The 11343-nt window shown below is 36.1% G+C and overlaps 3 protein-coding genes across 6 annotated transcripts; 1 reads left to right on the top strand and 2 right to left on the bottom strand.

Moving 5' to 3' along the window:
* Positions 1 to 292: 292 nt before the first annotated feature.
* Positions 293 to 7079, bottom strand: LOC140793103 (phosphopantetheine adenylyltransferase-like). Of its 4 annotated transcripts, XR_012109880.1 has the most exons (8): positions 6836 to 7066; positions 6478 to 6549; positions 5268 to 5327; positions 5096 to 5190; positions 4948 to 5017; positions 4620 to 4826; positions 645 to 660; positions 433 to 552 (listed from the first exon to the last, which is right to left on the bottom strand). XR_012109880.1 is itself a non-coding variant. In XM_073144476.1 (6 exons), the coding sequence occupies exons 1-6, from the start codon at positions 6959 to 6961 to the stop codon at positions 4683 to 4685; spliced, it is 567 nt and encodes a 188-aa protein (XP_073000577.1). In that variant the 5' UTR covers positions 6962 to 7079; the 3' UTR covers positions 4479 to 4682. The 4 variants fall into 4 exon arrangements, 1 of the variants encoding a protein (XP_073000577.1); XR_012109878.1 differs by having other exon boundaries at positions 293 to 660; XR_012109879.1 differs by lacking the exon at positions 645 to 660.
* Positions 2283 to 4524, top strand: LOC140793105 (uncharacterized). Its single transcript, XM_073144478.1, has 4 exons — positions 2283 to 2455; positions 2540 to 2658; positions 2737 to 2867; positions 4365 to 4524. The coding sequence occupies exons 1-4, from the start codon at positions 2404 to 2406 to the stop codon at positions 4522 to 4524; spliced, it is 462 nt and encodes a 153-aa protein (XP_073000579.1). The 5' UTR covers positions 2283 to 2403.
* A 762-nt stretch (positions 7080 to 7841) lies between the features above and the next one.
* On the bottom strand, positions 7842 to 11050 carry LOC140793100 (pheophytinase, chloroplastic). The gene is made up of 7 exons (XM_073144471.1): positions 10836 to 11050; positions 10667 to 10759; positions 9960 to 10098; positions 9226 to 9396; positions 8852 to 9095; positions 8447 to 8538; positions 7842 to 8282 (listed from the first exon to the last, which is right to left on the bottom strand). Exons 1-7 carry the CDS (start codon positions 10927 to 10929, stop codon positions 8009 to 8011), a joined length of 1107 nt encoding a protein of 368 aa, XP_073000572.1. The 5' UTR covers positions 10930 to 11050; the 3' UTR covers positions 7842 to 8008.
* Between the last annotated feature and the right edge of the window lie 293 nt (positions 11051 to 11343).

Here is an 11343-nt window from a genome sequence, read left to right on the forward strand (position 1 = left end):
AAGAAAAAATTGTGATCGATAATCTTCGCTGACATTGGGTTGAGATTTTCCATATCTAATCTAGAATTTGATTAGACATGAAGAAGACCTACTTTGAGCTAAAATCTTATATTTAATCTAAGATCAAAACCAGGTGATTAAATTTGATCATTTGGTATATAACATAGATTTGGTTCAAACTAAGTTACCTTTTCATTCACTTCTGAGTGAAGAAAGTTTATAAGAATATGATATCCAATCTCTCGATCCAAGTGAAAATTTTAGTTAGAAAAAAGAGACTTTAGTCAATACCTATTAGAAAACTTTTCTTTTAAATAAAAATTTATTGGTTAACACTAAGAAACCCTCCTCCCAAGTACAGTGTTTAGTTTTAGAATAAGAAGTCCACATCTCCAATTCTTCTAAACAGAAAACTTCTAAAAAAATATGGTATTTTGTACAAGAAAGAGTTGCTGAAAGGCCAATATCTTTTATCAATTCCATCATTGATCTGACTGACCCAAATCAAAGCCATGTGAGGTCCATCCTACTTATATCACCAACAAGTAGGTCCTACACCAAGAACATCATTAGGCCCAATTAGTTACTGATTGAAATCCCACCAAATAAAATCCTGCACATTAGGACAAGGAAGTGGAGCATACTGTTGGGTCACCAGTTCTGCAATAGTTTGAAAGCAGAGTTAATTTCAAATATTTATATATATCTACATGAACTTTGCAATGCACACATCAGAGGCTTTGTTTGACCAATGCTTCAGAAGAAATATACTCAGATTTCAGCCCCTATGCTCAGAGGAAGGATAGATTTAGCTTTGCCAAGGCATTAAAAGGACACAGGGTTGGTCCCCTTCTAGCCCATGAGCCTGTGATCTCCTATGATAGAAAATGAATAAAGTGATAGTTGCATAATTGCTCTTATTGAAATGTCTGAAAGCCACATGTAACAGTTATGAGAGCAATTCAATTCAAAAGGAGCTGCATTTAACTCCCAGGCACAACTTGGCAATTGGCATTGCAGCAAGGGCCCTTCTCAACCCTATCTAAAAGGTTTTACTGTGGAGGAATCTGAGCAGAAAGTGTTGGCCTCTTTGATCACTTTGGTGTGGAGCCCAAAGCTGTGTTGCTTCCTAGTTGACTCTAATTGCTTCTTCTCATTACAAGACCTATGTGGGCTCCTTAGGTGAGAATATTCATTATGGATAGGGATTTGAGAGCCTCGAATAGATGACCTTTGTTTTTAATCCTAGGAGGAAAGAAAACAATACTCCTTGTCAGCTATGCAGTACCAGATAATTATCAATGACCAAAAGTGATAGGGGTTAGAGAGAGAAGCTTTATAAATTTCAATAATTGGTCTTATGGCACCAGTATCACTAAGAAAAACTAAATATCTATCAGCAAAAAAAGAAATTGATAAGCTAAGGACATCCTCTACAATGTAATAGAAATGCCCCTACAAAGATATGTTAGGTTTTGATCGAGAGATATAAGGTAAGGATGTATGTGCATCAGCATGTATATAATAGGGCTTTTTTGTATGGATATCCCCTCAAAATATGCATTATTTGCATAGATGCCCACCCTGATTACTTTTCAAGTTAAATCTCAATAATTAAAAATAATTAAAAAAATACTCTTACGATATTAATGCAAAAGATAAAGAGTTTTAAAAAAGATACATATATAACCGTGTGTTTTGAGAGATATACACGTAAATATTAATTTAAATAGATATATAAATAAATAAAGGATTTTTTAAGAGTACTTATGCACACAAAAAAAAAAAACCTTTAAAATACTGCCTATCTCATGCCTTCATACAATGCATGTATCATCATCCAGTTAATATCCATGCACCTAGAAATGGGCACCCATTTGCCATCACCACTTTTTATGAGTGATTCCATAGCCCTAGCAAACACTAACACAGTTGGGTCTGATCACCACTTTTTAAATGATTCCTTAGCTTTAGCAAAGACTAACAAAGTTGGGACTGATCAACTTTATAGAGTAGTTACCATGTCAATAGTAGAGACCAGAGCTAGAATATGATTCCCCCTCCCTGATGAACAAGAAAGTGGCAGACAGGATAGACAAAGGGAAAACAACAGAAATGGGTGATGACATGTGTCATGAAGAAAAGGAGACACCATGAAAATTGAAGCTTGAGACAAGAGGAAAGGATTAAAAAAAAAAAACTATGGGCTCATCAACCTGCTACCTGCCACATAGTATTTATTAGAAGAGATAAAACTTAAAAATTTCAGGATATATGATATGTTTGTCATGTCTATCACTTCTGTTTGCATATGCAGTTTAAGGATCAGAACAAGTAGAAGTCAGGGCTAACACAAAGTCCCACTTAGGATCAGCATTTTGGCTTCACAAGGAGAAAGTACTCATGGGTTCTCTAATGGCAGGATGGGATGTACCAGTAAAAGATCCCAAGGCTGGTAATACCAATGACCAGGAAAAAGTTCAATATATTTTGAGAGTTGCAATTGATTTTGATCATTGAGAGCTGGGATTTGCTTCAGTTATGTACCAGAGGAACAAGTCACTTACCAGAGGACAGATAGATGCATACTGGAAAACAAAGAACAAGAGTGAGGAAGAACAGCTGAAACATACATGCAGTGATATAAATAAGAATCAGGTAAATTTTATTTACTAGCTTAAAGCAGCTATTACCTATATCAGGGTTACAAATTAACAAAGACTGTGCTTATGACAGGAGAACATATACCAGGTTGCAAGAGAAAGGTTTAAAAGGTCAAACACTTTGCCTCTGACTGATAGGAGGGGAAGCACAGTGAACAGCAGCTTAGAGCCAGATGTTGAGATGATGAGTCCGACAAACTGCTGGTATAATTTGTAAAGTTAGTTTTATAAGAGCTAATCTATCATCAGAAAGCTTTCTTTCTGCATTTCTTGCATGAGTTGTTATTGATTAGCCTTCCACATCAAGTTTTCCAAGGGTATGGCAAATATTTACATGATACAGATTGGAACAATCATAAGATAGGGATCTTGGCGTCAGAAAATAAACTCTGAAGAACTAACAGGAACTTAGAGATATTGATAAGATCATAAGATCATAAGACCATTGGTGAAGGCCTTAAGACCGAAGGAAAAAATTTCAACTTTAGCAATTAAGACTCAGTTTGCCTGATCTAATTCTGCAGTCCTCTTTCAAGAAAAATCAACTCTTAAAATTCTGTCCTTTTATCTTGTCAAAATTCTTTTAGAACAGTAAGTTCCAATTTTCAAATCGACTTATAACTTATACTCTGCACGAATTGGCTTCCTGGGGATGCAAATTAATATCTAACCTTGAATTGTCTAGTATCCAGTGCCTTGGTCATTGAAAATCTATTGTTTCTTCCATGGTGATTCTCAAGTTTGAGTAGTTGTGCATATTGTTCTGGGACAGAAATAGTGAAACTGGTGATATCAGTCTTTTTAAGTTTTTTTCTTGACTGAAGATGCAAGTGAAACACTAGTGATAACTTTCATCTTAAAACTTTCTCAAGCTTCATTGATAGCTGCTCTAGAAACTATTAACAGAAAAGGAACCAACACTGCCAGACATTATCGTTGAACAATAGGCTACTGATGAAATGTGGAAGAATTGAATTCTTAGATCAAACCACTAAATGCACTATTACAATTAGGATGTTGTGCTTTCCTTTTCATTTTCTCCTTTTTGGGGTTCTACCTTTTCGCTAGCCTACTAAACCATCCACAACTAACACTGTGCTGCATCCTTTTCCATATAACTCAACCAACGGTTATTGCCAACAGTTCCTACGATCACAGCTCTGATAAATTTCTTTTTGGTTCATTCGGGAACGTGGAATGTCAGAGAAATGCAAATTATTTCACTCCTTTACGATAACGAAAAGGTTCTGATAATATGTACTAAAATCAGGTATACAATTCAGGTTGCATATTCAAAACTTGTTTGTGAATGGCTGATTTACCTAAAATGTCATATAACATTTGGCAACCAATTAAATAGTTTATGTCTTGGAAAATATTTTATGTATTTTCCAAGAACGGCGATGACAGATGAGTAAAAAGACATCCAATTATGCAAGTACTGTTCAAAAAATTATGAATATTCAGTATGGCAAGTAGTTCAAAATGACACAAGCACAAAATTAAGATTCTTTTCTCTTTCCATTTCTTTGTAAGACTTCCAAGGGCTTGCCTTATGTTTTCTTCTTTATCTTCTCTCAAGCAATAATTTACCTTTAGCAGCTTTTATACTTATGAATAGCTTCTTAACCTTCTAATGTGTAGAGCTATTAAGACTCAACAGAACTTGGTTTGTCTTGAATTTTGCTTGTTATTCTACAGGTGGACCAGAAGCAACTGGGCATTCCTTAATGAACCACCAGTCACTGCCATGGAAGGGCCTTCCTACAAGTATGCATCACAGTATCATGCCACAGACTGTCAGCAAAAAAGCAGTGAAAAACTCAAAAATCAGCTCATAACTAGCTATGATAGGTCATGACTCACAAGGTTGTAAAAAGATTGTGAATAACTTGGATTTTCATAGAAGACAATGGTACTCCCACACTCAAGAGACCTTCTTGTGAATAGAAGTACCTTGGTTGTGTATAGAGAGAGAGTATGATAGGATGTAAAGTCTTCGTTAGAATCTAACAATGTCTATGTGGTGTGCTGTAAGTCAGTTACATGCTGGTGGTGGTTTTGCTGCTTTCTCATGGCCTCTTCAGCTTCCATTCTTCTGAATGCAGTAGAACTTATCTTATTCCCTGTTGATTCCTCTGGCAATAAATCCACCACTTCAATCTGTAGCAATGGCAGGAAAGCATGAAACAAATAAATCACCAAAACATACATACAATACAATAAGAGACTGCAATCTTTCTATATTTAGTGTAACAAAAGATCTAATGATCCATTTTCAGACCTTTAACTGGGATAAGCCTTTCTCAGCCCTTTTCCTATTGACGGCTAATCCTCCTGGTAAAGTTTCCTTGCTATTAAACAATCAAAAAGAGTTTTCTGTTAAATTTGAAAATTTAGTTCACACAACAATGATCAAGTAAGAGAGAAACCTGACAACAATTGCCTCTAAGAATTCATCCACAATAGAGGGGCCATAAGGATCCACAATTGGCTCCGTGATCACCGCCAGTTCAGGTTTGATCGACTGAAAGGTAAAGCATTTTTATCCAGATATAAAAATCAATAAGTTGACTAGCATAAAAAATTCACTGGATATGGTACCTTTATGTAGTCCTTCACATTTTGCATCCTCCTCTCAATGGGCTCTATTAGATAGGCATACTGCAATTGGGGAAAAAAAAATCAAAAAATCACGTCAGATTTTCTGAATAACTTGCATAATTAAAAGAGCTGCAGATTTCAGAATCAAATATGAGTTGAGAGTTCAAGCATTTGTAGGAAATGATAAGGTAGGACATAGTTTGATAGAGACCTTTATTCTAAACAAAGATAAATGGAGGAATCAATCTAGTCAACCCCAAATAGTTGAGACTAAAGGTTTCCTGGTAATTGTTGTTATCTTCTTCCTTATAATCTTCTCCTCTTCCTCGAAAGGCAGCAAAACCTCAAAAGAATGTTGGACTTATTTTACTTGAGATTGATTGGAGATGGAAAATATTTGGGTCAACGTGTGTTTGTTATGAAATCCAATTGTAGGGTATTTTCTTAGATAATATGAAATAAAACGTGCATAAAATGAGCTGTTTTTATTTGAAAAATAGTGTTACAGAAATTCTGTTGGAAATATATTTGAATGAGATTAGATTCCATTCGAACAAAGATAGATCCGTTCAAATAGAATTTTTCAAGAGCAAATTTTATCTAATATTCGAAATCCGTTCAAACACCCTTCATAAAACAGTCATTTGGTTCAAAAGATGTTATTTCGAATGGAATGTGTCATATTATGAAAAGATGCATATTTTATCTCTAGAACTCTTTAGATAAAGAGGGAGAGAGCATCTAAAAGAATATAATGACAATCATATTCTTTTATCCTTCTTCCTTCCTACAAAATATTTGATCTCCTTTATTTTCGATCATTGGGTTGGTGATTGGTCCCCAAGTTTTTTGGAAGTACAATCCTCGAAAATTTAATAATAAATGCATTATATCCTAGCGATAAAATTTTCAAAAGTTCATCTATACTTTGGTAAAGGAAGCTATAGGCATCTTGATTTATCAACCTAGATTTTTAATTTGATTCCACTGTGCTTCACAAATTTCCCAATCTTTATTGATTTATCTGGGTCAATGTTTTGGCCAATATACTTACTATACAGAGCAATGTAAATGAGCTTATCAATAGAAGGAAAAAGTCAGGAGACTTATTGTTGGCACAAGAGTCAAAATACTAATTTTGGGGATAAAGGTAATGCGTAAGCAAAATAAGAAGCCATTAATCAACAAGCAGTAGCAAGGAGAAGAAAACCTCTTTCTTGCTCAACATTGGCCCGTCGCAGACGCCGATAACTATCCGTTCCCGTGCCAGCTCTGCAGATGCCTATTCAATTATTCACAATAACCATAACCCAAGTAAATAACAGGAGAAGAAGAATAATAATACATCGGTATCAGGGAAAGTTCACTTAGCTAAGGAACAAAAGAAAAGAAAAGAAAAGGAAACCCCAACAATTACAAGCCACAAGATTGGAACTTTTTAATCAGATTCATGAGAAGAAGAAACCAAGAATTATAAGCTATATACATAACTCTAACAAATAATGGAACCAATGGAAGAAAAAGAGAAGAAGAGTAAGTAGATGATAAAACTAAAGAAAGAAATAGACCTTAAGGAACAAATGGTGGCCCTGGTGCAGCCTGTCAAAAGTCCCTCCAATAACAACGGCTGCATAAGATTTCCTTGGGGTGGAACCTGAAGCCCCAACAACCTCCTCTTCTTTAGCTTCCTCCATGGAGAGGAAGAAGAAGATTTAGAAGAAGAACAGAGAGGAAGACCGAGAGAGAGAGAGAGAGGGGGGAAGAGGGGTTGGTTTGACACGACTACCAACGTCCTAAATGATTGGTGCGAGTGCCGACACAACAATATATATATAGTAATATATACTCTATACTTAAATTTTTGTAGATTTTGTGTTTGATTTGTTATTAAGGAGATGGGCCAGGCTTTGAGGAAGCCCAATTTAGGAGCGTATAATTTGGAATAAAAATAAATAAATATGTCATAATTTTTAGTTATTCCCGTTGTCAAAGCCGCAATATATATATAGACTGCATAACAAAATACTGCTATTTATTATTATTATTATTATTCAAAATAAGAAAAAGAAATAGAGAGTTAAATCTAGGGTAAAAGATAGAATGATATCAAGAGAGTAGTACTAGTACACCTCATATATCGAAGTCTATTGTTGATTTTTTTTTCTTTTTACATCGAGATAATAATAATTTCTAAATGCTCTCCAGGTTAGTGATTTATGTGAAAATTTATTCAAATACCTTTTTAAGTTTTACAGTGTTAAAAAAACGTTGAAAAAAAAAAGTTTGGGAGGGCTAATTTGGTCAAAAGCTCAACTTTTTCTCGTAATTTTAAGATTGTAAACTGGAATCTTGCTGATGTATACATAACTAATGCTGGTTCAGTGCACCTGGACAATTTCTTAGGATACTTCAAGATTGACAGCAAATGAATTCACCAAATAAGATACAAAAGTTTCGAAAATTAGAGGAGCTTGTGAGTTAGCGTCGTTATTAATTTGTCACAACTAGACAACTTGCATCATAGTCATGAGACCACTGAAATAAATTAGCACATCTCCAGTAGACTCACTGAAATTTCCATGACTGAGTGCAGAACTTGCTTCTGCAGTTCTATTATGTGCGTAAAAAGTCAGTCCAACAACTTCCTTTCTCTAATTTTCTCAAAGAACCTCCAGAAATATGAGTTGAATCTTGTGGATCATGTATGGTGAACAACAAGAGAGGAGAGGAGAAAGAACTAATTACACTGCTTGGAAGCTTGGTTTGAGCTCCAAGGATGACAGCCAGTCAAGTAAAGCTCTATTAACAAGTTCCGGGACCTCATCGTGCGGGCAATGGCCGGCCTGCAGATTGACGACGGTAGTATTTGGATAGAATTCCTTAATTTTTGCGGCTTTGGCTGGGCCGACCCACGGGTCTAGATCACCCCATAGTAACAACAAGGGGCAGGAAAGCTTGCTAAGGGTGATGTCCAGTGTGTACTTGCTCTGGTTTGACATGAACCGTGTCATCAATCTGCAGAAACACCACAAGATTCACCTTCGGTTGTTTCTCTTTGCTTGGATTAGTAGTTAACTTTTACCACAAAGTTTGGAGATTCTTTGACGACAACCATTGCGAGTAGATGGAAGCTAACATAATTTAGACAGCAGGCAATATATGTAAAAATAGATTAGCACCTGTAATAAACTTCTCCCGCATTTGGATCTCCTGCTGGTTTAGTTATTGATTCCACGAGATAATCGTCCACGTTGGAGGGATCTATATACACCTGAGACGTCAGATAGCATGCTCATCAGAGAAAAGAAAAATACTAGAAGTCCACAGAGATGACAGGAATGTGCGTGGTACTAGACATAGAACTAAATCGTCGTCAAATCTACGTTCCACTCATGAGATCAAAATGAAATATTCGGTGCTTTATGGACTATGCAGGCAGATCAACTCAAGGATGTAATGTTTCTTATTTAGCAGTGTTCAATGTAAGCCTACTTATAATCTGACTCAGGAATGCAGAAACAGATAGTTTTTATCTAGACCTACACAAAAATAACAATGGAGGAAAAGTAATAGAAGTGTTTTACGCTTTTTAAGACTTTTTCAATACGAGTAGGCTGCTTTGCTTGCCAGAATAGAAACCCAAGGACAACTCGTTGGAACATTTCCTTCAGTGGGTTGACTATGAGCTTCTTTATTGCTGATTCTTCATCATTTCTATCAGGTTTTCTGTTTGGGTTTCCAAATTGTCCAGCGGAGTTGAGTAAAACAACTCCACGAATTTGCTGAGGCAGTTGTGTAGCTGTTAATAAAGCTGTAAATCCCCCGAGACTGGAGAGCAAGTATGAGTTAATAGTTTTATAAAATTGCTTCGTAACCAAGTAGTTTGAGATTTTGAGGTACATAATACATAAAGTGAGCTAAATGTGCAGTCAGATCAAGAGAAGTCAGTCTTGTTTACCTATTTCCAACTAAGATTGCTGGCTCTTTTACAATTTCTCTCAGAAAATCAGACACCTGTTCCATCCAAACGGATGCGTCATACTCGATAAGAGCTTTCTCGCTCCATCCAAATCCTAGCAAGTCTACAGCATAGACCTTATAGTTTCTAGCCAACTCCGGTATATTATATCTGAAAAAAGATGGAAACAATTCAATGGAGATCAATTAGGAAAAGCTATCATGATGTGTACTACATTATTAGGTCCATGCATATATTGGAAACTGGCTCAGCTAAAAGAAACCCATGCAGCATTAATGAAAAGATCAAAAGGCTTAATACTTTCCCAAATCCAAATCTGCAGGCAGTGACTACCAGTCTCTCCTGGAATCTAAATTAGTATACCTACAATGAGCTGCACATAACTAATATGGAAGAAACCCAGGAAAAGAAAGGAACCAATAAGATAATCTGATCGGTCATTTTTATGCTTCCCATATGTGAATTTATCAGAAGCTATATCTAGAGGAACATGCTCAAGAATGAGGAATATGTTTCCTTATTATAGAAACAAACAACTAGATTTTGAGCCAATAAATATATCAGAGAAAAGATGGCACTAGTGAAATCTGAAACACGGTCCAGATTCTCTGGTCATCAATGGAGATCATATGTATCCTACTACATTAAATCATGTTCTGGTTTCAAGTGCATGTATTCCAACAGTCCTGATAAAAGGAAGAAAATAAGCTTACCTCCAATGAAATGCTGAAGCACCAAATCCATGTATAAGAACAACTGGCGGACCACTTCCTTGCTCTACATAGTGTATCTTGTGACCTTTCCATGTCCAGAAGTTATAACCCTCAGGCTTGAAAGGTAACCTGTCCATTCCTATAAAAAAAAGAAAAAAAGAATTACTGCTAATGTAACTAAGACCACATTCTATGTTACAAGTCCATTGCAGCATAGAGGATAAAAGATCAATTTTAAGAAGGTAAACACTCTCAGAACAGTTAATAGCAAGAGGAACAAAGATAGATAGATATAGGACCAAGCACATTCTATGTACTGTTTCTTTGACGCTTCTACTAAAAGATTAAGCTTTACATTAAAGTTATAGGGAATAAAAAAACTTTGTACTGCATTCACATCCATAGTTTCCTCTAGTTTGAACTTTGAAGGTCTTAAAACATGTAACTTGAACTTGATAGGCCACAATCCAGAGCATATGCTGTTTCGACTAATGTATTCATCTTTAATCCTTCATGGTTTGGAAGCCTCCGATTGCATTGGTTCATGATAGCAGACTAACCCCTAATCTTTAGAACATCTTTAAAGATGATGCATTTCTTTGTCTTCTTCCTCTGAAAGTTTAACTTTTTGTCCTCTTACCATCATCTAAAAAAGAGTTAGAACAAAGCAATCTCCTTGAATCATTAAATGATCAAGGAAAACTGACCTCGAACCGGATTGGCACTCAACGAAGAACAGAAGACCGATAAAGCAACTCCTTTGGACACCAAATTCCGTCTCAGCATTCCACATCTACTCCCTTTCAACAAAGACGAATTGGGTGAGACCAAAATCCAACATTTAAGCAAACGAATTAATCAAGAATCGAGACAAACCGTTGAAACGAATCCTTTGAGAACCAAGTCGGCGATGGTGGAAATCGGAGAGATCTCTGGCTAAGGAGGCAGAGAGTGCGACGGAGGAAGACATTGAATTGGAAAATCCCCAATCTCGAAAAGATCAAAATGGACTCAACCTGATGCGAGACGGTGGAGAGACTGAGCTCTGCTAATCTCTCTCGGTGTGTGGATGGCGGGGTTTCAGAAACCGTGGCGACTTTTAAGCCAAATAGATGATTTATATAGAGTCATTTTTTTCCCCCGGATATTTTTTCAACGTTCCAGATTTGGAATACCGACTTATTTCTTAACTGCTACATTATTCAAACAGACAGCTAATTTTAAAAACTAAAGAAATTTATTACCACAATCTAATTAGATTTCTTCTCTCTGCTCGACATCTTTGTACAATTGTAATGCATTGCAGCATCGGAGTGAGACGTGGGAGTGGTTATGCTACAAAGTGTTGCTAGTCTTCTGACAGGTTTCAGAAACCGTCAAGAGT

Source organism: Typha latifolia, chromosome 7 (assembly GCF_019914945.1).
Source record: "Typha latifolia isolate L0001 chromosome 7, TyphaL0001v2, whole genome shotgun sequence".
NCBI classification, from domain to species: Eukaryota; Viridiplantae; Streptophyta; class Magnoliopsida; order Poales; family Typhaceae; genus Typha; species Typha latifolia.

Coding starts and splice junctions, on each gene's coding strand:
- LOC140793105 (XM_073144478.1), top strand. CDS start 2,404: ATGGGTTCTCTAATGGCAGGATGGGATGTACCAGTAAAAGATCCCAAG. Junction 2,456..2,539: donor AGTAAAAGATCCCAAGGCTG/GTAATACCAATG, acceptor GATTTGCTTCAG/TTATGTACCAGAGGAACAAG. Junction 2,868..4,364: donor ATGAGTCCGACAAACTGCTG/GTATAATTTGTA, acceptor GTTATTCTACAG/GTGGACCAGAAGCAACTGGG.
- LOC140793103 (XM_073144476.1), bottom strand. CDS start 6,961: ATGGAGGAAGCTAAAGAAGAGGAGGTTGTTGGGGCTTCAGGTTCCACC. Junction 6,550..6,835: donor GCCACCATTTGTTCCTTAAG/GTCTATTTCTTT, acceptor ATAATTGAATAG/GCATCTGCAGAGCTGGCACG. Junction 5,191..5,267: donor ATGTGAAGGACTACATAAAG/GTACCATATCCA, acceptor TTTACCTTTCAG/TCGATCAAACCTGAACTGGC.
- LOC140793100 (XM_073144471.1), bottom strand. CDS start 10,929: ATGTCTTCCTCCGTCGCACTCTCTGCCTCCTTAGCCAGAGATCTCTCC. Junction 10,099..10,666: donor GAGTGCCAATCCGGTTCGAG/GTCAGTTTTCCT, acceptor TTTTTTTTATAG/GAATGGACAGGTTACCTTTC. Junction 8,539..8,851: donor TTGAAAAAGTCTTAAAAAGC/GTAAAACACTTC, acceptor CTGACGTCTCAG/GTGTATATAGATCCCTCCAA.